Raw genomic sequence first — 24,980 nt, forward strand, 5'->3', positions numbered from 1 at the left:
GTGTGAGTAGCGTCATTGATTTTCCCCAATCTTGAGCGAGTGAAGTGACGTTCAGGAGGTTTCATCAGCAAGTCAAGTTGTGTCACATTCAGTATCATGTTTATTGATTTAATCATCACAGTCACCTCTCTCTCTCTCACTCACACACACATTCATCTGTTTCTGTGTTAATGCTTTACAGAGCGATGAAAGGTAACATTTATAAAACATTCATAAATACAAACTTATTCATTCACATTTTCTTTACATTATTGCTCTAGGAAAGGTCATCTCTCTCTCTCACACACTCACATAGAGCTGGGCGATATAAGATTTTTTCATATCACAATATGTTTTTTTCATTTCAGGCGATAACGATATCTATCACGATATAAGCCAAATAACTATATTTGTAAGATTTAAATGGGCTGTTGCTCACAAGTAAAATAATCAGCAGCTTGTTTTTATTTAAATATTTATTTCCCATAATAAGTTCAACAGGGTAGATGTACTTCAGGAACATGAGACTTTTTCAGATAAATAAAGGCAAATATTGCAAACTACACAAAAGGCAGCCGCTAAAGCGTTTAAGTTTCAAAATAGAACAAACGAAACAGACTAAATTGTCAATTCCACTTAGAAACAAAATATTAATTCTAAAAATAAATCTTAGTTTGTTTTACAGAAGAACAGACAAAACTGACTAACTTTTGTCAATATCAAATAAACTGAGAACTAAAAGGAAATTCTCAATCTCTCCTTGTTGTATAGCTGAGCTTTTCAAACAGTTTTAACAGTTACTTTAGTCTGACAAAAGCCGAATGACGAATTAGCGCTTCCAGTCAGAGACTGAGGCTACGTCCACACGTACACGGGTATTTTTGAAAACGGAGATTTTCCGTTTTCGTTTAAAAAAAATAATCCCGTCCACACATAAAGGCAGAAATGAAGGAAAACGCTGCTATGAACATGCCAAAGCAGCAGGTGGCGCTAGATTCCTAACCGTGCAGAAATGTTGGCCAATCAGAAGTCTAGAAGCCTCGGTGGGAAAAAGTAAACAAAGCTGGGGCATAGAAGCAGAACCGAGTCGTATGTGTGGAGGGACAGTAACTGTGTGTATATGTAAGCATTTAAACACTGCAGAGAGTAGAATTAACAGTATTGTAGAAATTCATTTCACCGAAACAATAACGTGGCGCACAGTGTGACGCATGCACCAGTTTATTGTATTTCCAGACTTGCTTTCGGCACAATTTACAGTGCACGCTACTCTGTTTTTGTCAGACTTGAAATAGCCGAAATACCTTCACACTGCGGAACTTCTCTGGCTTTTCCGTTCGACAATCTCTCCGGCGTTGGAACCATCATCTGTTTTCTCTTCGGTCACGCTCGGTTGATTTTTCTAGTCGGCACACTCATTTCCTCCATTACCCGCTGGCTGCTTCCCAAACAAACACACGTGCGGCTTGGCACTTGTGCTGTACGTAACAAGTCACGCGACGTGACGCTGCGGCTGTGATTGGTTCGGCTCTGCGCTGCTTAATTTGGATTGGCTGACCTTTTTTTTTTTTTTTTTTTTAAGAGGACAAGAGCGGCGAGGTCTATCGCGATAGCTTAATTTCTCTATCGAGTAAAAGTTATATCGCGATACATATCGTTATCGTTCTATCGCCCAACTCCCCCCCCCCCCCCCACACACACACACACACTAGGCCAGCCTCGCAAAGTTTCAATGTACAAAATATATGTGCAAATCCAATGAACCCACATTACATTCACAGCAGAACACAAACAGAAGTTTAAACTGAGAAAGTGTCATTTTCAGAACATTAGCTCATTTTGACTTTGATGGAAGCAGCAAAATGTAGGACAGATAGATGTGATAGCAATATGAAAATCATAGGTGACATGTGAGTTCAAGTTTTCAGAAAATTTGAACTCTGACCTTAACCTCCCACATATGTGAACATGATTATTTTGGGTCGTCTAGGCTACAGTTCCTCAATTTTGCTGTACAAAGCCTGATATCAGATTCTCAGAAACTACATCAGGTTTGTTTTTACATTCACCAGGTCTCAGTCCAAATAACAAAGACAAATTACAAATTCATCAAATGAGAGTTTGGGTCTTAGGAGGTTAAGGACAAGGTCAGAGATTCAAACTCATCTGAGAGGCACCTCTGGCATCACTTTGTCGTCGTGTTCTAGACTCATTGTGTTCACATGTAAAACCTCATTTACAGCTAAGAGCTTGTGTTTTCCTTACACACAAAACAATTTTTTAAAGTTTAAACATTTGACACACATTCTATAATAAACCCACATCTTATGGACAGCACATGAGATTTGTTAATCACTGCATTCTGCTAAATTTCATAAGATGGTTTAATTTTCAGTGCGATCATCATTTGGTGGCTGGATCCATCCTCTGCACCGTCTCACAAAGCCCTCTGCAAAAAACAAATACTTTTTATGGTAGAATATGAAGCTGATTGAGGGTTTTTTTCCTCCAAAACTTGATTCTGTTCATCTGGACGTAGTGTTTTGTGGGAGAAACGTTTCGTCACTCATGCGAGTGACGTCTTCAGTCTCAGCTGACTGCAGGTTTCCACAAATCTTATCAACAGCACATTTGCATAATGACTGAAACCAGCCCACTGAGGGAACAATGGGCTGGGAGGTCAGGTCCTTAATCTTAATTATGCAAATTCTCATGACCACTGATCAACAACCACTGACCAGAACCAACTGATCAATGGCCATGGGTACCATTCACAGAGAGTTGGGGAATGGCTGCAATCACAGCATTGTGAGATGGTGACAGATAAACCCTCCTCGATTCAGAGATGGTCTTTCCACGTACTGTTTATGAGATTGGGGAAACCTGCAGTCAGCTGAGACCGTTTCTCCCACTGAAAACGCTACGTCCAGATGAACACAATCAACTTTTGGAGATTTACTTTCCTGGAATATTGAGAATGCATCAAGACAAAGTTTGTTTGTTTGTTTTAAATTAAGAAACCTAAACAAAAGTTTTACTAGACGAAAAAAAAAAAACACTACATCAATTACTTTCATGGTGAAAATGTAAATATACAGTAATGATTATAACACAGTCTACATTTTTACATTGATGAGAATGTAGGATGTGAGGATCCTACACTGAAAAAGACGGCAGAGATAAAGTCTGGATCCAAAAACAAGCAAGCAGGAACATTTATATGACCTTTGATTTAAGAGATGCATCAAGTTTCATCATCATCCAGCTTGCTGACAAAAGCAATGCCTAACTGAGAGGTTAACCGTTAGACTGACCACCAACTTACCGAGCTTTCCAAGCAATCCCAGAACAATCAAGAGAAGAGCGACGCCGCAAGAAAGAGCAATCCCAATGATAAGCATCATGTCACCACCTAGAAGTCAGAGATTGAAAACAAGGGTCAGTTTATTCCAACATCATTCTTTAATATATCCACATGACACACAAGTCACTCAAGTCCTGCGGTGAAGGGAAGGTCAAACCACAGATGCTCTCATTGGTCAGGATTTGAGATTTCTGTCACTTCTGCCTTGACTGTAAGAGTTCAGATTACCACGCGGGATGTGGACACCTCAATTTAAATGAGGTCATTCTTAACCGACTATCAAATGCAGCAACTAACGCAGCAGTTTTTTTTTTATGCACTTAACTCAATTATGCTGCATTTTGGACCTGGTTTAATCAACCACACGAATTTCATGTTCAGGTATTTTTCTAACCATCTGATGTTTGAAGTTTAAAAATCAGCCACAAGTTATAATGCTTGTGTTTACAGCAAGGGTGGGAACTCCAGGCCTGTCCTGCAGGTTTTAGATGCGTCCTTGATCCATCACAGGGGATTCAAATGGCCAAAATGCCTCCTCAACATGTCTTCACGTTCTCTAGAGGCCTGGGAATGAACTAATCGTTTGATTCAGGTGTGTTGACCCAGGGTGATCTCAAACCTGCATGAGGCCAGAAGGTCCCCACCCCTGGTTTAGAGCAAAAAGTGAGAAAACCTAAGAGCGTTGTTCATTTTCACCCAGTACTGGATTGCCTAGACCACAGAAATCTAAGTGAATACTTGTTTTCAAACCTCAGGCAGTCCAGATAGGTTACAAACTGACATAATGCACAGCAGCCTAAAATCTAAACAGAACAGGTCATTTTAAGGATACCCCACAGATCAGGCATGAATGAACCTGAACTTCATGGCCTTGCTGGGCAAAAATATCAGTAACACAAATATTCACACTAAGCAAGGCAAGTTTATTTATATAGCACAATTCAAGGTGATCCAAAGTGCTTTATAAAGACGTTAAAAAACAAAAACAAATAAAAAGCACGATTTAAAATGAAAAAAAGGAACAGTAGATAAAATCAAAACAGATAAAATCAGTAGTTAAAATGTTAGTTTTGAAATTTAAGCTTAAAGTGTGGATTTGGTGCTTTATTCAAATGCAGCTGAGAACAGGTGAGTCTTCAACCTGGATTTAAATAAACTGAGTGTTTCAGCTGATCTGAGGCTTTCTGGGAGTTTGTTCCAGATATAAGGAGCATAAAAGCTGAATGCAGCTTCTCCGTGTCTGGTTCTGACTCTGGGAACTGATAAAAGACCAGATCCAGATGACCTGAGGGATCTGGAAGGTTCATACTGGGTCAGGAGGTCACTGATGTATTTTGGTCCTAAACCATTCAGAGCTTTATAGGCCAGCATCAGAACTTTAAAGTCTATCCTCTGACGGACAGGCACCCAGTGTAAGGACCTCAGAGCTGGACTGATGTGGTCCACTTTTTTGGTCTTAGTGAGGACTCGAGCAGCAGAGTTCTGAATGAGCTGTAGTTGTCTGACTGATTTTTTAGGTAGACCTGTAAAGATGCTGTTACAGTAATCAAGCCTACTAAAGATGAATGCATGGACTAGTTTTTCCAGGTCCTGTTGAGACATCAGATCTTTTATCCTTGATATATTCTTGAGGTGATAGTAAGCTGACTTTGTTATTGTCTTAATGTGTTTTTCTATGTTTAGGTCTGCATCCATCACTACACCCAAATCTCTCGCCTGGTTTGTGGTTTTTAGATGTATAGATTGAAGTTCTCTGGTGACCTGTAATCGTTTTTCTTTGGCGCCAAAGACTATTACCTCAGTTTTGTTTAGCTGGAGAAAATTTTGGCACAACCAGTCATTGATTTCCTTAATGCACTCAAGCAATCTCACATTTTGTGAAATCACATGAGGAAAAAGAACAGCTTCATCACTGATGTGTGTATGCAGAGCCTGCTATTATGCATACTGTTTCACTGTCATGATTTAATGGATACTTAAAAGAAGTGAGCAGTCATTCAAAGGTTTTGAAGGTTGTGTCTCAACCAAAATCCTCTGGAGAAGAGCTCAGAGTAACTTACGTGGACCGACTTTCTCCACCGTCGTGTTGAGAGGAGCTCCAGTTGTGCTGAAACCATCCTGCCCCTTTTGCTTTTTCAGTTTGTCTTTGGTTACTGTTTAAAATAAATAAATAAAGAAATAAATAAAGAAATAAATAAAAAAAGAGAGAGAGACGTTCTCGTTAGCAGTGGTCTCCAACCTTTTGTGCGTCATGGACCGGTTTATGTCCGGCCTTTAAGGTGTTGCAGAGAAATACAACAAAAATAAAACCAGTACCAAAAAAAGGACGATTTATTCATAACACACGGGAAAAGACCCAGTTAAGTTAAAAAACAAAAAACCCACCAACACCAAGCCTCAACTCTCACAGACCGGTACCAAACGAGTCACGGACGAGTACTGGTCTGTGATTGTTGACCGCTGGTCATTAGGATTCACACCACTAAGAAATAACCACAGTCACACATCTGGAGCTGTGCTGTGTCCAGGTTCAAGTCTTATATGTTGGGGTCGGGCATGAAACAACTTGTTCAGGCCTGTCTATGACCTGCATGGTCACTCACTGCCTGCTGTCCCATTTTAGACATGCACCCCTTTTGTGAGATTTGGATGCATCCCATTACTAACATGTACTCTAGCCTCAGGCTAGCCTCAACAGGTTTGCATTACAGACAAATCCACAATTAGACTACTTTCATGTTCACACACACACACACACACACACACACACACACACACACACACACACACACACACACACACACACTTTTCAGTTTTAAATCATGTTATTCTATGTTTGCGTTTCCCCAAGTGGAAGATCATTTTATATCATTAAGTAGATTTCTTCATTACATTCATATCAAGTACATCAGACAACACAAACTATTACTCAGGTCCTTACCATTAAGTTGAACACTACACTTGATCCCGAGGTCCATAACGAAGCCTGTGTATTCTCCACTGTGGGACATCTGCACTGAGGGGATCCACAGTGTCAGACTTCCTCTGTTCAGGTCTTCACGTCTGACTGTTGCATCCATCTCTGCATCATGCGACTCCTGTTGGTGTCGATAGGAGTAGACGACCACACTCGGGTTGGTTCTTGACCAGTCCACGGTGAACGCAGACAGGTTGACAGGGGGGACCACATAAAACGGGAGGATGACATCATCACCTTCCTTTGCTTCAATTTCCGTAACCGGGCAAATGGCTCGAGGTTCTTCTGGAGAGAAACAACAACTTGAGTACCTTTGAATTAAGGTCACGATCTCATACCTTAAAACAGCAGCTGTTTCAGCTGAACACTGCTCCTGGACCCGTTTTATACTTGAACATAGAAGTTATGTGCTGTCCCCCGAGAATAATCAGCGAGTTTGCTCAGGTCACACACGCCAAACGGCTTTTCCTAAAAACAACAAGTGAAGAGCCCGCCCTGCTAATGCCACCCACGAGCTAAACAGCCAGCAAAGTGCAAGTCAAGTTACCCTTCAGAGCTCCATCAGATGACGGAAAACACACAGCTATGCATGACATGAGTAGGAGGTCGCGTGGGGCACAAAGACGAACAGACGATCTCATCTTGTTTCACAAACCGGTTTAGCGCGCGCGACTTCATTCAAGATCGCGCAGCCTGAAAGGGAAGTTACGCCAGCAGCCGGCGAAACCTACGTCAGTCTTCCACGACGTGCCGTTTTCACACTGACCCATCAGCCCTCTCCAAAAAGATAACCGGACCAATAACTGACCCCGCCTCAGCCGCTTACTTCCAACACCCCGCTTTTGGTCCGGTGTGTAGGAGTCTTTCAGAAAGTATACACCCTACTGTACAAAAGTCTCGAGCCACCGATCATTTCTGTTTTGAACGTCAGCTGCCGATCGTGTGGTTGTCCTGCACTGCTCGTGTGTCTGGGATCACTGCCATGCTGAAGTCAGATGGGTCCAAATCAGTCAGCGCCTTTCTGCCACTCCTTTTGTTCTGCATTTGTCCAGTTGCAAGGACACACTGCACAGCATGATGGGATGATGGCACTGGTCTTGGTCTAATAAGTCTTTGAGAATGGCCTCGTCGGTACAATCACGCCTGGTCAAGAATCCAGCGTCCAAAATGTTTTTTGAAAGACCTTAAAATAAAACTATTGCTCAAGATGACTTAATACAGTTACAACAACATCCAGATACTTGGGGGCAAAAGAATCCAAAACTTGTGGAGTGGTTCGTGACTTTCTGCACAATGCTATGCAACAGTGCAAAAACCAAACAATCTGTTCTCAGCTGAGTAAAGTATATTCAAAAGACCAATATTATCTTCTGACCTGATCCACTCGATATCCCAAACCTTTAGAGAATACTTACTGAATAACCTGGAGTCTTCACTGTCATCATTACTGGGAAGCTACCACACGAGGCTTTGATAACAGTTTAAAATGTTGACCGCAAAAGTTCACAAATTAAGAAACTCTGATTTCCTCGCAAATATTTATTTGTCTCCTCGCCATCAAAATATGTTTTGAACAAAAAAATTCAAGCAATACATGCAACCAATTAAACACAAGCATGCAGGAACATTGCAGACTTACATTTACAAAGATAACTCACACATTTAGGTGGAAAACAATTAAAAACACGTTACCCAGTGCACGCAGAAGAACAACTCTCCCTCCATGTTACACGAACACATGACAACGCTCCTCCCCCGACTTCCTCGTCCTAGCTGAATTTCGCGCCTTTTAGAAAGACTCCGAACGCTTATTGGCTGACTGTGGCGCGTACTTACGTCGTGGACGTACTTTTTGGCGGAATTTTTTTTCAAAGAACTTTATTTAAAACACGATTGGACAAACTGCTTCTTTAAGAAGTTTCCCGTTCACGGAAAAAAAAAAACATTACGTAAATCCACCGTGCTCGTGTACAGAGAAAAAAATACAATCTTAAAAACATTATGGAGGACGCTGTATATTCAACCAGCACATCATGATTTTTAGCAGATTGTTTGTTCTGCCTCTCAGAGTCCCAATTCATTTTTGGAATTTAAAACATAACCAGTAAGTCACTCAGTGATTGTTCCCAGATCTGTAACCATTAATTTACTTAAAAGACATCAAGGCCAAATTGTTGAACAGAGGGACAATGTAGTTAAAACAAAAGAAAGAATAAAATGAGTTAAAATGTTACAAGACATCCATAAAATAAAGTAAGCATACGCTTATATAGAATAGAATGCCTTTGTTGTCACTATACAGATGTACAATGAGATACAGAGCATCTACTCAGTGCAAACATGTAGAAGGAAGGGGGGGGGGCACAGTTTATGCATATACTTATATACATAAATGGCTATACAAGCATATATGTGCAACAGACACACACACACACACACTGCAAAGTGCTACATACACTAAACAAAAGCACACACTATTCCAATATGAAATACAATAACACAGATCAAATACGAGTCTCTAAATGGGAACAAGGATGAGCTTTTAGAAACGCTTAAAACGATCCAACGTAATTAATTTGAATTAAGTTGTACTTAAATCAGCTGTAACGTAATGAGAGCAGCTTGAGAATCTAAAATCATTTTGATCACTCAGCCAATCAAAGACAAGCACAACATTGTACTTCACTCATTTCTCAAGAAGCCTTGTTCGTGTCGTATTTCATTGTTGAATTCTCCAAAGACTGAAGTTCAACGTGGCTTGAACGGTCCACTCCTCGTTTCTGCCCTGTCAGCTTCCCCACGCATTGCCCTTGATAAACACGCAAACATGGAAAGACAAAATGGAGTAAAAATGAGAAAAAAAAAAAGCATAAAAGAAACTTAAGTTGTCTTCAGACATTTCAAGTTGAACAATAAAAGTTTGTGTTTGGCTTATGTGTTTTATTTACATTTAATACCAGTGTAATGTATAATTTTGCTGTTATTCTCTGCTTCCTGTTTCAGTGCGTTTTCCTCTGGTATCCATGACAGATTTTCATCCTAATCAAACACCAGACTTGCCAGTAATCTCTAATCAAAGGTTTAACTATTAAAGCACACATTCTTGCACTAAAGTTGATCAACTTACGGATCTTTACGCGTTTCTTCAGACAAAATCCAACGACAGCCAGGAGAAAGACGATACCAACAGGAAGGAGAACGGCAAGACGTTTATCTGAAAGAATCAGAAATTAAAAGGCAAATTAATGTGATGCCATTCATGAATTATTATTACATTTAGATCATTTTTAATTCAAATTTATTTTATAAAACCTTGTAATTACAAATTTAGCACAGTTGTTGGCTGGAGGGAAGCTGAAATGGGTCAAGCACAGACGGCTGTGTCAGGATCTGAGACTTCTCTTCCCAATATTACTGCCTGCACACTAACAGAACTAACAGATATGCAAAGAAATTAAAAATAAATAAAATAAATAAGTAAAGCAGTTGGAACAGGACACCAAAAAATCTGCTGGTGAGGAATTTTTCAAATATCATGTATCAGTGTTGAAGCCAGTTCCTTTCACTTTAATTGTGTTGAACTCTGATAAGTAATGGAAAAAGTATTGCAACAATGTGACTGACAGAAGATGAGTTGTGCAGTCTGGTGACTGGTGGCATGCTGACAACAGCAGTTTTTGTGAATTTTAACGCAACCTTTAAAGCTTAGGTACTTTCAAACCTTGACTTCACAAAGAGGAAGCTAGCCCTCTACACGACTTCACGTGTAACCCACTTCTCTAGCTCATACACGAGTTTTCACAGGAACTGCATGCAGCCAACAATGCAAAAGTGAGTCATTTTTCAGAATATAAAAATCAAACCACAAGTTTGCAGTATGAATGAAGAGTTCTTTTATTTTTAAAGATGTTTATCATTGCAGAAAGCTGATTCCTAGTAAAACACTGGGGATGGCTGCAGTGGACTCTGCTATTGCGCTTGATGCATCACTTTCATGACTTAATGGGACACTTAAAAAGAAACGATTCGTCATCAGCTCAAAATGTCTGCTGTGAAGAAAAAAAAAATAGGTCATTCAACATCTTTTCTCTGTGTTGTGGTGAGGTCTGCATTAAGGTCTCTACTGGTAATACAAAGCAGCCTGAGCTGAATGCTGTTGTGATTTCACACTATAAATAAAACTAAATTGAACTTAATTAAGCGAAAAGAAGAAAAGTTCAAAGTCACTTGCCTGGATCATTTGGCTTCAGCGTTGTGGTTGTGCTGTGGAGATTTGGAGATGTGGTTGTGCTGGACCTGACATTAATCTCTTTGGTTACTGTAAAAATAAATAAATTCTCAGAATTTGAAATATATGAGACTGTCTAAACAAAAGAAAATTTTTATTTTTTTTAAAAGATAGCATGTCTGATAGTGTCCTCCAAGTCCATGTTAAATTACTTTGGATAAAACAAAACAGAATAAAGTGCTATTTTAATTTTATTGTGTTCCACTTCTCTTCCGCTTATCCTTGTTAGGGTTACAAGGAGGAGCTGGAACCTATCCCAGCTACCATAGGGCAACCGGCAGGGCGCACCCTGGACATGGTGCACCCTGGACATGTGCCCCGTGGGCAGGTGCCCAGTCTGACACAGGACTAACAAATAAAGACCACACTCACATTCACACCTGTGGGAAAGTTATAATGATAAGTGGAAAACTAGATTGCTGTGAAACTGAACATCAACACAGAAAAGTACTAAACAACACAGCACAACATCAGCCAGATTCAGTCACATTCATGCCGTTCAAGCTTCCTTTGTGACAAAATCAAAATATACAAGGACACAACGGTTCACTCGGTGTTATCAAAGCTATAACTGTTAACATGAAATAAAGCCCTCACATCTTTTGCATATTATTTGGGACTGTTTACATTTAAAGGGAAAGTCACTTTTCTGCTCTTTCTTTAACCAAATTCCAAAACCAAATATAAAGGTACGTTTGACAAAACTTAGTATCAAACTAAACTTGGTTATTTAGAGTGTTTACCATTAAGATGAACGATGCAAAAGGCTTTCAGTTTTGGCACAAAACACCTGTAACGCCCACTATCAGACAGGCGTGCTGAGAAGATCTGCAGGGTTAGATTTCCTCTGCTAAGGTCTCCAGAGTCGATACTTGCTCTGCTTCTATAGCTCGCCGCCTGTGCACCATGATTTTCCTGCCCGTGTCGCCACGAGAAGACTACATCATTCAAGTCAGTGTGTTTCCAGTCCACGGTATAAGCAGACAGGTCAACTGAGGGATCCACATAACATGGTAATGAGACATTACGACCTTCTTCTGCCTGAATCAGTGGGGATGGGCAATAGCTTTGAGGAGTTTCTGGGGAGGGAAAAAAAGCAACATTTATATAATTTGACAGTCTCCAAATTACATTTGAATTCTCAACGAAATGTGTTAGTTTATTGTTCAGTAGCAGGACTTCAAGCATTCTGAGCCCACAGTCAGATATTTTTTACCCTAAGAAATTCCAAAGGACCCAGAGCAGGAAGTTTATAGACCATCTGCTCAGATGGAAATACCACCTTCCATCTAAAGTGTAACCATAACTGCACTCTTATTAACCGCATCGGTTCGCCATAAAGCCAACAATGATGCAAACAAAAACCACTCCGACAAAATAAGCTGATGATCACGATTTCTGTTCGCAGCCAAAGAAAATGCCGGTGCCGACTCTGGCGGCAGAGCACTACAAATGCTCTACTGCCGATAACCTGTTCGTTGACTGATTAAAAGTATCATCATGCCATTAACGGCTTTGGAAATCTTCCTCTCCCTGCTTTCTTATCAGTGTTGCGCCAAAAATTGATTTAGTGTTTCCGCTGTAAACTTCAAGAGTTGAGAAGCCACAGAATTGCATCACACAACAGAAGCCATTAGGTTTTTAACACCGGTAAAATCATACAGGCTTACAAATACACGAACAGCCTGTAGTTATCCTGGTGATGTAAACGTACAAACTTGCCATTTAAATAAGTTCGAGTTACCTGCTGAAGAAAAAACCCCAAGAAAGCACAGCGCGATGATCGGAGCGGGTGTGTCCATCAGGGAAGCCAAAACATTTACGCGGCCAGTTAAGCGCAGGTTCGTTTAAGCTAGCTGTAAACGAGCTAGCGCTTAACGACGAACCACCTCCTCCCGTCCGCAGACATCGTTTACCCGTCTACACTGTAAATGTCACTAAATGCCGCTGTTAGCACAAGTTTAGGCACGTTTTTGTTTTTTCAGATTACATGTTCTTTATAGGAAAAATGTCCGTTTACAGGGAATGTAATGAATCATCAGAAATTCCCTGATTGCACTGCTCAAAAGAAATTGTTTTAAATGCTCTGAAATTCTCCTTTTTATATCAGCTACAAACCTCAGGATAAAGCAGCCAAAATGTACAGTTGCACTGCCGCATTTAGACGCTGATCGCACACGGTTCTTCCAACTTTGACTCACTGTGCAAACTCCCACATGGTTTTACGTCGTGTGTGTATATCAAGTATTGCCAAGCATAAGAACCACGATTCAAATAATTTTCCTAATGGTATAAAAGGATACTTCATATTTCCATGGTCTAGGTACAGTATACACCCTCACAGTGGCACTCTGTCAATATCAACTCTGATATCTGTCTAAATAGTGATAGCGGGTCAGGGGAGGGTATCCAATAACCTTCTTACTATTAGGCAACAGTCCAACAAAGTTCAGTTAAACTGCAAGAGTCACTATAACATACAGTCTGCTTCTAAATTGAAACTAAATGAAGTTCCTGGAATAAGACGTCAGAAACAGGGTGTCTGACCGGATAAGTCCTCTGGAGAGCATTACATTGGCCCCTAATATCACTGTCTGGAATGTTGTGGGCATTTTTCTATCAGAGTTCTTCAGCATCCAACAAATCTCTAGAAACACAGTACTCTCAAAACTCGCAATATCCTGTGTCAGAGCGATTCTGGAAAAGTAGTATACTACTAGTAGTACACTAGGCTGGACGGCTCAAGCAGACTTACCATCCGGAAATCCTACTCAAAAGATTTTGGCTAAAGGTACAAATCTCAGCTAGAATGATTACTCATATGATAGATTATATTCTTCTAGTAGTAAAGTTTAAAAAAACAAAACAAACCATGTTCAGTGTGTTCTCACCAATCCAGCTTCAGAATCCTCCACAGAGGAGCCGTCCTGGTTGGATTATTCATTGTTTCTGGTGTCACCAGCAGACCTCAGCACCGTACTCATTTGAACTGAGGGAAAGAACATCTCTATAATTTTGCTGCACATTACAGGGTCTCCACTTTTTCCACAAAATAGAGGCTGCTCAGCCCCTTTTGTGTGTAGAGGCTCTTTGTTGGTCTTCTGCTTCAGGTACCTGTGCTCCACCAGATCAACATGCTGTCCCAGGATGGACCGTCTTATAGGCATCGTCCTCAAACTGAACTCACTTTCTCTGGTCTTGTTCTTATTCAGAAGTAGATCACTTCTCCCACTGTGCATTTCGAAAGGCTGATTTTATATTTCACAATGCAAGAGTTAATTTAGAGTGGCCGAGTAACTGTAGGGTGAGATACTATGAAGCTGAAGTTGATAGTGCCTCCATGTTTCCCTATGTCGTCATTCAGAATTAAGAAAGATAAATAAAATAATTAAACAAACCTGATGAGATTTTGGAGCACCAAAGACATTTCCAAGGGCTTTTACTTTGAAATCCAGTCAGACTGACTTGAAATTAAGGTAAGGTAGGTCAAACTGGGAGGGTCTTACATAATACTTAACACACACACAGAAAATTACGTTTTTCTCCTTAAAAATGTAATACATTTAGAAAGAAAGAAACAATTTAGAGAGCACACGTAGCACAATTGTAGCAAAATAACATTTCAACACAACGGAGCAAACATTCAACACAATTAATTGTAGATACTTTATTTATATAGCACTCTTAACAGAATAAGAACCACAAAGTGCTTCACAATAATATAAAACATACATAAAACAGCACAATCGAACAAACTGCACAATTCTAGTTAAAAGCCAATCTAAATGAAAGAGTCTTAAGCTGCTGTTTAAAAGAATAAATGCAATCAAGGCAATGTAAAGATGGAGGCAAAGCACTCCACAACCTGGGGGCCACCGCTCTAAAACATCTCCTCTGGTCTTAAAACGACCAACAGCTTTTGATTAGAGGATCTCAGGCTGCGAGAGGGAGCGTGCGGTTGTAAAAGATCAGAGATGTGGGCAGGAGCCTCGTGATTCAGAGCTGGTGAAAGCTTAACGAGTGTCAGTATAAGTGTATAAGTATACTCTTTGAGACGATCATAACCTCATGCTTGGAGTAATAGGGTTTGGCCAGAGCACGTCTGGAACTGGTGCAGAATGTTGCGGCACGGTTTTTAACTGGTAAAAGAACATTTAAGCATATTACTCCGGTTCTGGCCTCCTTACACTGGCTTCCAATTAAATTTAGGATCAATTTTAAAATCCTTTTACTGGTTTTTAAATCCTTAAATGGTCTGGTACCTGAATATATATGCTGCCCCTCATTCACTCCGGTCAGCTGAGCAGGTGTTGCTCAGAGTCCCTAAATGATGGATGAAACTTGGAGGAGACCGAGCGTTCTATATTGTGGCCCCAAAGCTTTGGAACGATCTTCCTCTTCACATCAGGAACTCTACATCAGTGCTGGTTTTTAAATCCAGATTAAAAACTCATTTTTATTTACTCGCCTTTGGTCGGCCATGTGTTGTTTTTAAAGTGCTATATAAATAAATTATGGTAAGATAAAATCGTTTAATGTGCAAACACGTGACAGGGGTTTCAAATGCAACTGCAAAATTAGCCACTTGGGGATTGTTTGCTAGCTAGAATGACAAAATTAGTGAAAGGTAAGTTTTGCTTAACCTTGTAAGCCCATCATAGAACAAGTCTTTACATTTTTCGATGCTATAGTGTCAGTTTTTGGAGGATTTCAAGTTGCTAAACATACAATACATACATTACAATCACTGTATCGCAAATTTTAATAATATGTATGCATTAAGTCCATAGTAACGACTTAAATTGCTAAAAAGGTGCAAAAAACTACAAATAAATTAAAAATTATATTTTTTAACACATTTTTCTAATAAAAGAGATTTCAGAGGTGAAAACTGTTGCAAAATAGTTCCGAACCACAGGAAATTTATTTTGTATCCTCAGAATTTCATTTCTAACAAACACTAATTTTTATAAACTGCTGCAAAAACAAAAATCGATCTTGTGCACAATCTGCAACAGCATGTGCCTCAAAAATAAACTATTTCCAACTGTGTCACAGAGACTATACAGAAAGTCAAAGATGAACTTTCTGAAAAAAAAACAAAACAAAACAAAAAACTACATTTCCCACAAAATGAGGCGATAGTTCCTGCTGACAACATGATAAAGTTTATTCAAACGCAGGAAGTGCTGTGAACAGCTGATCAGATCAGCAAAATTTGTCTGGATAATAATAAATTTTTTGTTGTTTCTTGCACTTTTTGCAAAGCCATTAGTGGAAGGAAACTGCAACCTGGGACAAGTTAAATACTGATATGGAAGTACAACTCCTCTGTTTTAATATGCAAAAAATTATTGCTCTAGCTTATTTGGTTGCACTTCCACCAGGATTTTAAAATAGTTAATGGGATCGTGAACACTTTCATGGGCTTAGAAGGCTTTTAAATCCCTGCTACAAATTGCTATTAAGTAGGGCTGCCACAAATGATTATTCTGATAGTCGACTAGTCACCGATTATCTTTGCGATTAGTCGACTAATCAGATCATGCATCCAGCTTATTGCACCAGCTAATGCTATAACTATCATTAGCTTACAGCTTTAAGTGTTTAAGCTTTGTGCTAACTAACAATAAAGACAAGATGATAGTTTATTAAATGTTAATGAAGTTTGCAGATTGTTTTGGTGAAGTTTAATAAACTCCTTGCTATCTAAGATATAACAGGACACCGGAGTAAATTCTCACACTTCTGATAATCAGCTGTCTGCTTGACGTTTATTCAGCTGTGTAAAAACTATAACTTTAATCTCAGCCAAACCGATTTACTCAGGAACAAATAAAATGCTAAAAAAAGCCAAACAATAACATTTTTAAGTTATCTAAGTGACTCATATATCATGTTTAACCTGAGTAGCGAAAGACGGCGGTGAGTTTGAAAACGATTTGCCGGGAGTCCGGTGTTCTCACGGCTCTAGTGAGCCTTGAACCCCGGCTAGCTATCGAGCTGGTCGGAGTGCTTTTGAAAATATGCGGTGTCCTGATAAACTGAGCAGATATTTGAGGTTTACACAGCTACATTCTCACCTGAAAATATGTTAAACGTTTATTTTGTGACCCAGAAAGAATAATAAGAGTAACATTAAAACTAACTACCTGCCGCCATTGTTGGAAACTGAGCAGGGCCGCGCTATGAATTCTGGGATAGGTTGGGCCACGACCCATCCCGACCCATCCTTCAAATCTGGGGAAATGAAGGACGCATTTCTGGGCCGCATTTGTCGGAGTGTTCGAGTTTGGACAGTCTTCGTCGTGTGGCTGTAACGTAATCGGCCTACAAATGCGGGCACAGGAGGATGCAGTTCCTGAATTTGGAAACAGCTTCTTCTTCGGGGTTTAATGGCAGCTGGCATCCTTGTACATGCAGTGCTGCCATCTTCTGTTTCAGTCCGTTATTACACTCTTAAATCCTGCTACTTATTCCTGCGTATTTTGGAATCTTACAAAGCATCAAACGACGCGTCGACTATTAAATCAGCCGTCGATGATTTTGATAGTCGACGTAATCGTGACTAGTCGACTGATCGTGGCAGCCCTACTATTAAGTAATTTGATTTTCCAAATAATTCATAAAACAATCTTACTTTTTTCTACGTTTCCAGGAAATATTTAGTTGCACCTGAGCAACTGACAGAAGGATCAGATGAATGGCCCAAATGGTGGATATTCAAAAAAGCTTCTTTTCTCTGGCCGTGATGATGAGATTATCCTTTCAGTCCGTCAGTTCCTCTTGCTGATGGTTTCTTGAGCTGTTCCTCTTCATCTCCTTTCTTTGCTCTGTTACCTTGGGTTTCCAGCTCAGAGTCTTTCTCTTCAGTCTTCCAAATCCCTGTGAGAACAAGAAAACCAGTTAGAAACTGAAATAATGCTGTACTATCCAAAAGCACTAAACCGAGGGCTGAATTAAAAAGCAAGGTTTCGTCTTATCCAGGTAAAAAATAGCTTCACCATTTCAGTCGGCAGCAAATAATTTCATTGTTCTACAAGCATTAACATGTGGTTCTAAAACATGTGGTTCTAAAACATGTGATTCTAAAACATCCAAACTGTACGTGCAGAAAACTTGACCTCTGACTTCAAGGTCAAGTCAAGGTCACTGGGAGAAACTCCAGGCCTCGAGAGCCGGTGTCCTGCAGGTTTTAGATGCATCCTTGATCCAACACAGCTCATTCAAATGGCTAAATTGCCTCCTCAACATGTCTTCAAGTTCTCTGGAGGCCTGGGAATCAACTAATCATTTGATTCAGGTGTTGACCCAGGGTGATATCTTAAATCTGCAGGACACTGGCCCTTGAGGCCTGCAGTTCCCCACCCCTAGTTTACAGGTTCCTACAATGTGAATGCTAATGTTCGGTGGTTGCTGGAATACTGTTCTAAGCTGTGGTATGCTGGCGGAGCAGCACAGCAAAGAAGGACACATCCAGGCTGGAAAAACTGATCAGGAAGGCTAGCTCTGTGGTCGGCATGAAGCTGGACACTCTGGTGACAGTGGCAGAGAAAAGGACATTAAAGAAACTGCTGGACATTATGGACAATGCTGGGCATCCTCTGCACACGGCCATTAACAACCAGAGGAGCCTGTTCAGTGACAGGTTGCTTCTCCAAAAGTCAAGAACCAACAGACTTAAAAAACTCCTTGTTCCACACGCCAAACTGTTTAACTCCTCTCTGGAGGGGAGAGGGAGGGGAAACAGGAGGACAAAGGAGGAGGGAACAGCTGTAGTGCCTCTTCACTGTGCAATACTTAATATCCAACGGAGCAATAGACTCACAATACTTGAAATGTGCAAATCCCTTGCATTCTTATTCCTATTTATTTTATTTATCCCTTGTGTATACTCTGTATTTATATATATGGTATATTTCTGCTCACATTCTGTAACTTCTGTCGGTGCTGTGCTATTGGAAACCGAATTTCCCGGAGGAACCAACCCGAGGGATTAATAAAGTTTTATCTAATCTAATCGACTGGAAAAGTTAGTGTTCATCCTTCAGCTTTACTGTGCTAATGTTTATATTATACTAACCATAGCTGTGTAGCTGGCACCACCAAGCACATCATTACATACCAGCTAGCTCAACTTCAGTAACCCTACAAACGTCACACTGCTGTTTAGCTTTTTATCTTTATTTGTGTGGGAAGTGACAGCAGAGGTGCACGTTTGAATTTTTCAGAAATCTCTCAGTCAGAACGTGGTATATTATATTTAACCAAAAAACAAACAAACAGTTTATCTGAAGATGGTCAGGTATAGGGACAGGCCTGAAAAATGAGTGAAAAAGCAGCCAATGATCAGACAAAAAAGTAAAGAACTGGTGCTCAAGACCACAAAAAAAATAAATAAAAAAAAGATAATAAAATTAACTAAACACATAAGTAAGAAGGCAAGAAAGTCTGTCTCATTGGAACTAACGTACAAATAAATATGAGTGATTCAAGACTTTGTAGAGTCACTTTAAACGGAAGCTGCAACATAACCAGCCGAACCATCTGGAAAGTTAACCAGACGCACCCACCTGGAGACCAACAACACTTCACATGGGTGGATTTTCAGAAAGCCCGGCTGATGGCCAAAGTGCCATTTATGTGTTGAGCTGAATGTGCAATTTAGAAAACACTAGCTCCCATCTGTTTTATATCCATGTCGTCTAATGTTTAACAGTATATGCTTATTATGGATAGCAATAGTGTTTGATTAAAGGTACAGTGCGAAATTTGGAACTTCAAAGAGATTAAAAAAATCTAATTAATTTTAAACAAAATGAAAGTAAACTATGAGCACTCAGAAAATGAGCACAATTTAGCATACTATAATTTTATAAGAGATGGAAATTAGAAATGGTATCAGTGAGGGGGTACAACCTTAATGTGAACGATATTTATCTCATCATGCGCAGAACTCACAAAGAAGCCATCGCACACGCAAGAGCGTCTGGTTTGAATGTGCTGCTACAGTTTCACAGCGCAGAGAGCTTCCTGCGCTCGGAGAGAAATCCTGCTTATGCTTTTAAACTTACTTTTGCTGTCTGGAGGCAGACAAAGGTAGACGGGGTCCTAATGTGATTGGTCACTTTGATCGACACTTGAGGTTACTGCGTTAAACTGAGTTACACTGTGACAGGGACAGAAAAGCTGTTTTAAACTGCATTTGTTTAGAAGTTGAAAAATAAAGGCTGCTGAATTAATCATCAGCAGTTACTGTTTGTTGTTCATCAGTGGAAACACTGACAACTGTCACTGGATTATTTAATGTTAATTTTATTCTAAGGTTAGTTCTGAAGCCTCTGCACTGCTGCCCCATTAATCTGTTGTACAGTATTACACAGCTTTTAAAAATCACAATGAGAAGCACACATCATTGCTATTAAAAAAAACAACAACAACAGGAAAAAGTCGAGTAAACGAATTTTATAAAATGTGTTTATGTTGCTGCCGGTGAGTGTACTTCACTCAGTGAAACAGCTGTACACATCTGGCTCCAGAGCTCCACACACCGTGACCACAGACAGTCTGTGGGGTGGACAGCAGAGCAGGATGTGACACACTGTCTTTGGTAAGTAGCTCATTGGGCTGAACTAGTGTCTGATGAACAGTTCAGGTTGTTGCCATCATGCTGTATGAATCTAAAAGGTCATATAACTATAACACACTATGCTTGTAGCTGCTGCATGCCAGGTGTTATCTGCTGTTTACAGCTGTGGAAGAAGTACCCATCCTAAATCCTATACTTATATGAAAAAGTAATACTACAGTACATGTGTAGTCTGTAAAAATACATTTTTACTGAAGTAAAAGTACAAATATTCTGCATTAAAATATACTTCAAACTCCATATAAGTGTTCAGTCATTAAAGTGTACACCACTGATGGGACTAATACACTGAAGCTAAAAATCACACCACAATTAATTAGTTGATGTATATTTTATATGAATCTAATTCTGCGACATATGATTAGAGAAGTATTTGAATTTTTATAGTTATATTTTTTGAATAAAGCAAAGAGTTGATCTGTGCTACATATCAGTTGTGAGGATGTGTTGATGTTTTGAAAGCGCAGTTTGCTAGTTTAGCTACAGCAGTTACTTCTGTTGTACTGATTTATGACGGGCTTCACTTTAATGCTGAAACTCATCTTAAAGACTTATTAAAGACTTCAAGGGCACGTTTTGAAACGTGCCGTTACATGTGTTTCCTGCAGACTGAGCAACTTTATGTTGATTGGTTTAAACATCTTTATTTTAGCCAAACTTATAGTTGCCACATTCTGATGCACACTTTCTTTCCTGGTCCTCGTTATAAGTTTTAAGCTATGTAATACTGTACAAGAGAACTTACTTTTGAATCCTCTGCTTTCTTCAGCATTAAAGTAATACAGTGACAGTTTTGCCACTGCTATGTTTTCAAAATGTTAACAAGTACGGTTTAAAACAGCGTTTCTGTCGCTGCCACAGCGTACCTCAGTTTAACACAGTAACCTGAAGTGTGCATCAAAGTGACCAATCACATTAGCACTGTGTGCTACATTGGTCTCCGCCTCCAGACGGTAAAAGTACATTTATTCGTTTGAGCAGGATTTGCCTCTGAGTGCAGGGAGCTACTGGCTGAGTGTGAAACTATAGCAGTGTGTGCAATGCAGACTGTCTGCACGGTTTGTTGAATTTACATGCGTGGAATTTAAATGCGCTTGTGCATTTGTTATGACGTAAATATCATTCCACACCTTTACATCACTTTTTGTGACTTGTCGTTCAGTAGCTGTTTGTTAGGGGTGCATTTATTAGGGGAAACAAACGAGTGCTGGTTGTTTAAAATAGCTTTGCACCATAACGGAGCTCAGCCTGTACAGCCTGTGCTGAAAAACAAATAATGAATCCTCCTGTGGTCCTCGTTTGATCAATGGACTTCAGCTGAGAAACCAGATCTATGAATCAACTTGACTGAGCGTACCAATTCAAAAGCCTGAATGCAAAAGTCGGTGATGGCTAAATTAAAAATGTAATGCTGTTTAACTCACTGTTCTTGAAGAGCATCAGGAAAACAGGAGCTATGAAAAGAGCAAAGATGGGAATGAGGGCATAATAATGATGACGGTTCTCTGGTGCAGGATCTAAAGGGAAAAGCAAAGTGTTTGTAAGGTATACGTCTTGATTTTCTGTTTTTTTTCAAACAAACCGATGACCTCATTGTGCCAGTCTTACCTGTATCTGGCATTTCCTCTGTTGCTGTTGTGCTGGTGTCATTCTCCTTAGTAAGGTTTTGCTTCTCTGTCACTGTTTCAAATGAGGTAAAAACCATCAAGTTGTTTTAATTCTGTTTCTTACTTACCTAACCATATACAATTCCAACATTTATTAAGTAATACCAGTGATATCAAATAATGAACAAGCTCATGAACCAACTTACCAACAACATCAAAAAAACAGGCGTATTTTGAATTTGGGATAAACCATTTGTACTTTCCGCTATCAGACTGCTGGACTGATCGGATCCATACAGTCATCAATCCTCTCCTCATGTCCTCATTGATGAACTTCACCCGGTTTCTGTATTGTGAATCAAGATCTTCCTTTCCATTTCGACAGGTGTAGATGACACTTGTGGGGTAACTTGTGGGGTAACTTGTATTTCCATCGACTCGTTTCAGAACCAGAGAGGGGCACTTCAAGTTGGTTCTCGGGGGGATTTCACACTGAAAAGGGAGATCATCACCGTTTGATACTTCGATTTTCTGAGTAGAGCTCGAAGTTTGAAGTTTTCCTGGAGAAACAAACAGTTTTAACATGAACAAAGACTGCACATACATTGTCTCCACTTTCAAGTTCATGCAGGTACATATGGTTAAAGCGGGGGTCACCAAGCTAAACAAGAAACATACAGCTATCTGTTAATCTGTTTACCCAGACAGTGCAAGTTGTACATACCAAGCATTTCGTTTAAACACACTATTGGATTCGTTCAGGAAGTCATGCAAACTGTAAGAATAGGGACTGTAAAAATGTAACTTTTCCCTTTTAAAAAAAGGGGGGAAAAAGAGATTCTGGCATTTTCAGTAAGCTAACCGAAGTCAGGGCTGCACATTGTGACAGCTTTCACCATTAGTTCATTTGATTATTGTGTTACTGCAGGGGTGTCAAACTCAAATACACAGTGGGCCAAAATTCAAAACTGGAACAAAGTCGCGGGCTAACGCTAATAATTATTATTTAAAAAAAAAATAAATAAAAAAATCTTCCTCCAGATATAAGAATGAATCTTTTCTTATGGACTCAAACAAGTTTGGCTGAAAAACTGAATATGGAACAAGCAAAGCTTAATACTAAACAATATATATATTAGCTGTATAATACCAGTAGGCCAGCTCTGATAGGAATTTGGTATGGCTTCGCGGGCCAAATGTAATAGACTATGTGCACGTTAGCATATGCTGCTTCCGGTGCGGAAACTCCTGTGGGGAGCTTTGTTTCCGGTGTCCTATTCGCGCCTGGTTTACGGTCCAAAACAAGTAAAGCAAATGAATGAATCAAGCCGCGATTTACATTTCTATAGATGTCTCGGGCATTTACCCAATATATCTGTAAATGACGTTCATCGACTTGTTGATATTTTTCCCCCGCGCCTCAGAGCAAAAGAGAAAAGGGATTCAAATGTTATATTTCTCAGCTGTCCCTCGTGTATTGCGGGTGTTATGTCCTAAAAATAACCAGGATAGGTGAAATCAAGTAGCCAATTTTATTTTTTGACGGTGCAAAACGTTTCGTGGACATCGTGGACATACAGCGCTGCACTTCAGAGTCACACTGCCAGAGATCGATGCAGCGATTCTGTACTGTACAGGAGAGACGTCACGGAGGAGATCGTCTGCAGCGATCAGGACGCAGGACGCAATGTGATGTAAAAAAAAAAAAATAACCATGCAAACTTGCACTAAAAAAATCTGCGAAACAGCGAGGTGAAAGGTGAACCGTGTTATAGCGAGGGACCGCTGTAATTTTGAAGGTAAGTCACAACATAACCTTCGTAAATACTAATGTATAGAAACCGTTACCAGCAATCATTCATTTTTTGTGTGGCTTTTTTCAGGGTTTGTTAACATGCTGTGTAGGTGTGTACTTGACTAGCTGATATCGACATAACGGGAAACATCTGGTTTGACTGTTCTTCACCTGTAGTTTGAATGCTGAACATTTGCCTGTTTAAATCATGAGACCAGTCACTACACAGAGATGTGCTTCTGAATGTGGACGATGCGTCTTCTGCAGTGATGCAGTTCTGCTTGTGTTGAGTGATGTAAACAACTGATCGATCTAAACTCTTTAAACGTCAAAATTGATCATTAGATTTTTTATGACACAACAGTGGTGAGTGTTCCCACCTTCTGCTCTTTGTAACTTAACGCCATCTTTCCGTTTTCGAGTTCTGGACATGATTTTGGAGGATATCTTCGCAGTAGTGATTGACCGCAAAGTAAAGCTACCGAAAATGTACAACCCCACATCCGGTCTCAAACCAGGAAGTCAGCATTTTCTCGTGCAGAGGGTCTATTAGGCTGCGGGCTAAATTGGCGCGTGGGCCCGAGTTTGACACCTGTGTGTTATTTGATTATACAAGTTGTCAAAAGCAATATTTTGAATCACAGCCCAAGACCTCAAATAGCTTTTTTGTTGACAGAGTTTACAAACTTCCTAACAGTTTTCTATCATTGTACACAGCACGTTCCTCATAATCTTTTTCTTTTCTAAACGAGGATCATTTCAGAGACTTTTGTTTGTTTTGTGCCAGACTCTTTATATCACGATTATTTCACACACTTGTGAGTAAACCATACAAATGACAGACCTGCGGCAGTTCACTCATGAAATGTGAGGAATGCAAAACAATCAAGAACTTGCTTACTTGGGTATTTATTGCACTGTGTACCACATGAAATATACAATTAGTATAAAATCTTCCAAGTTAAAAGAGAGAAGCTAGACAAAGATTTCACCAAATTTGGAAAGAAGAGTTTCTAAATCCTAAACTGGTAATACAAGCAACCTAGGTAGCCACAACACAATAACAACAATCGTTTAGCGTTTGCTAAACAATTGCTTAGCGCCTTAAAATTGACATTTGTGGCGTTATGCTGGGTTTACTACACTGTATATACACATCAGGTCTCAGTTCAAAAGAAAAACTAAGTTCAAAACTGTAAAAGCAGTTAGCTAAACAGAGCACAGGTACCTGTTGCTCTGTTAGCCTTAGCTTTCAACGAGTCGAGTGAGGTGGGAGAGTTTGAATAGCACACAGATCAATTAAAACGCAGTAACCTCTTTT

The 24,980-nt window shown here is 39.8% G+C and overlaps 2 protein-coding genes across 7 annotated transcripts; both read right to left on the minus strand.

The window, feature by feature from the left end:
- Window positions 1-1,666: 1,666 nt before the first annotated feature.
- Window positions 1,667-12,499, minus strand: LOC308396097 (uncharacterized protein). Of its 6 annotated transcripts, none has more exons than XR_013971506.1 (9): window positions 12,353-12,499; window positions 11,352-11,687; window positions 10,552-10,638; window positions 9,448-10,366; window positions 8,013-9,129; window positions 6,285-6,605; window positions 5,404-5,496; window positions 3,305-3,391; window positions 2,386-2,428 (listed from the first exon to the last, which is right to left on the minus strand). XR_013971506.1 is itself a non-coding variant. In XM_080881176.1 (5 exons), the coding sequence occupies exons 1-5, from the start codon at window positions 6,959-6,961 to the stop codon at window positions 2,364-2,366; spliced, it is 657 nt and encodes a 218-aa protein (XP_080737302.1). In that variant the 5' UTR covers window positions 6,962-7,477; the 3' UTR covers window positions 1,667-2,363. The 6 variants fall into 6 exon arrangements, 2 of the variants coding, with proteins under 2 accessions (XP_080737302.1, XP_080737301.1); XR_013971507.1 differs by having other exon boundaries at window positions 6,285-6,602; window positions 9,448-10,369; XR_013971508.1 differs by having other exon boundaries at window positions 9,448-10,369.
- A 3,853-nt stretch (window positions 12,500-16,352) lies between these two features.
- Window positions 16,353-22,240, minus strand: LOC308395168 (uncharacterized protein). The gene is made up of 4 exons (XM_080879878.1): window positions 22,071-22,240; window positions 21,866-21,937; window positions 21,682-21,774; window positions 16,353-17,493 (listed from the first exon to the last, which is right to left on the minus strand). Exons 1-4 carry the CDS (start codon window positions 22,180-22,182, stop codon window positions 17,369-17,371), a joined length of 402 nt encoding a protein of 133 aa, XP_080736004.1. The 5' UTR covers window positions 22,183-22,240; the 3' UTR covers window positions 16,353-17,368.
- Between the last annotated feature and the right edge of the window lie 2,740 nt (window positions 22,241-24,980).

This window comes from Rhamphochromis sp. 'chilingali' (genome assembly GCF_963969265.1).
Source record: "Rhamphochromis sp. 'chilingali' genome assembly, chromosome: 4".
Classification (NCBI taxonomy): domain Eukaryota; kingdom Metazoa; phylum Chordata; class Actinopteri; order Cichliformes; family Cichlidae; genus Rhamphochromis; species Rhamphochromis sp. 'chilingali'.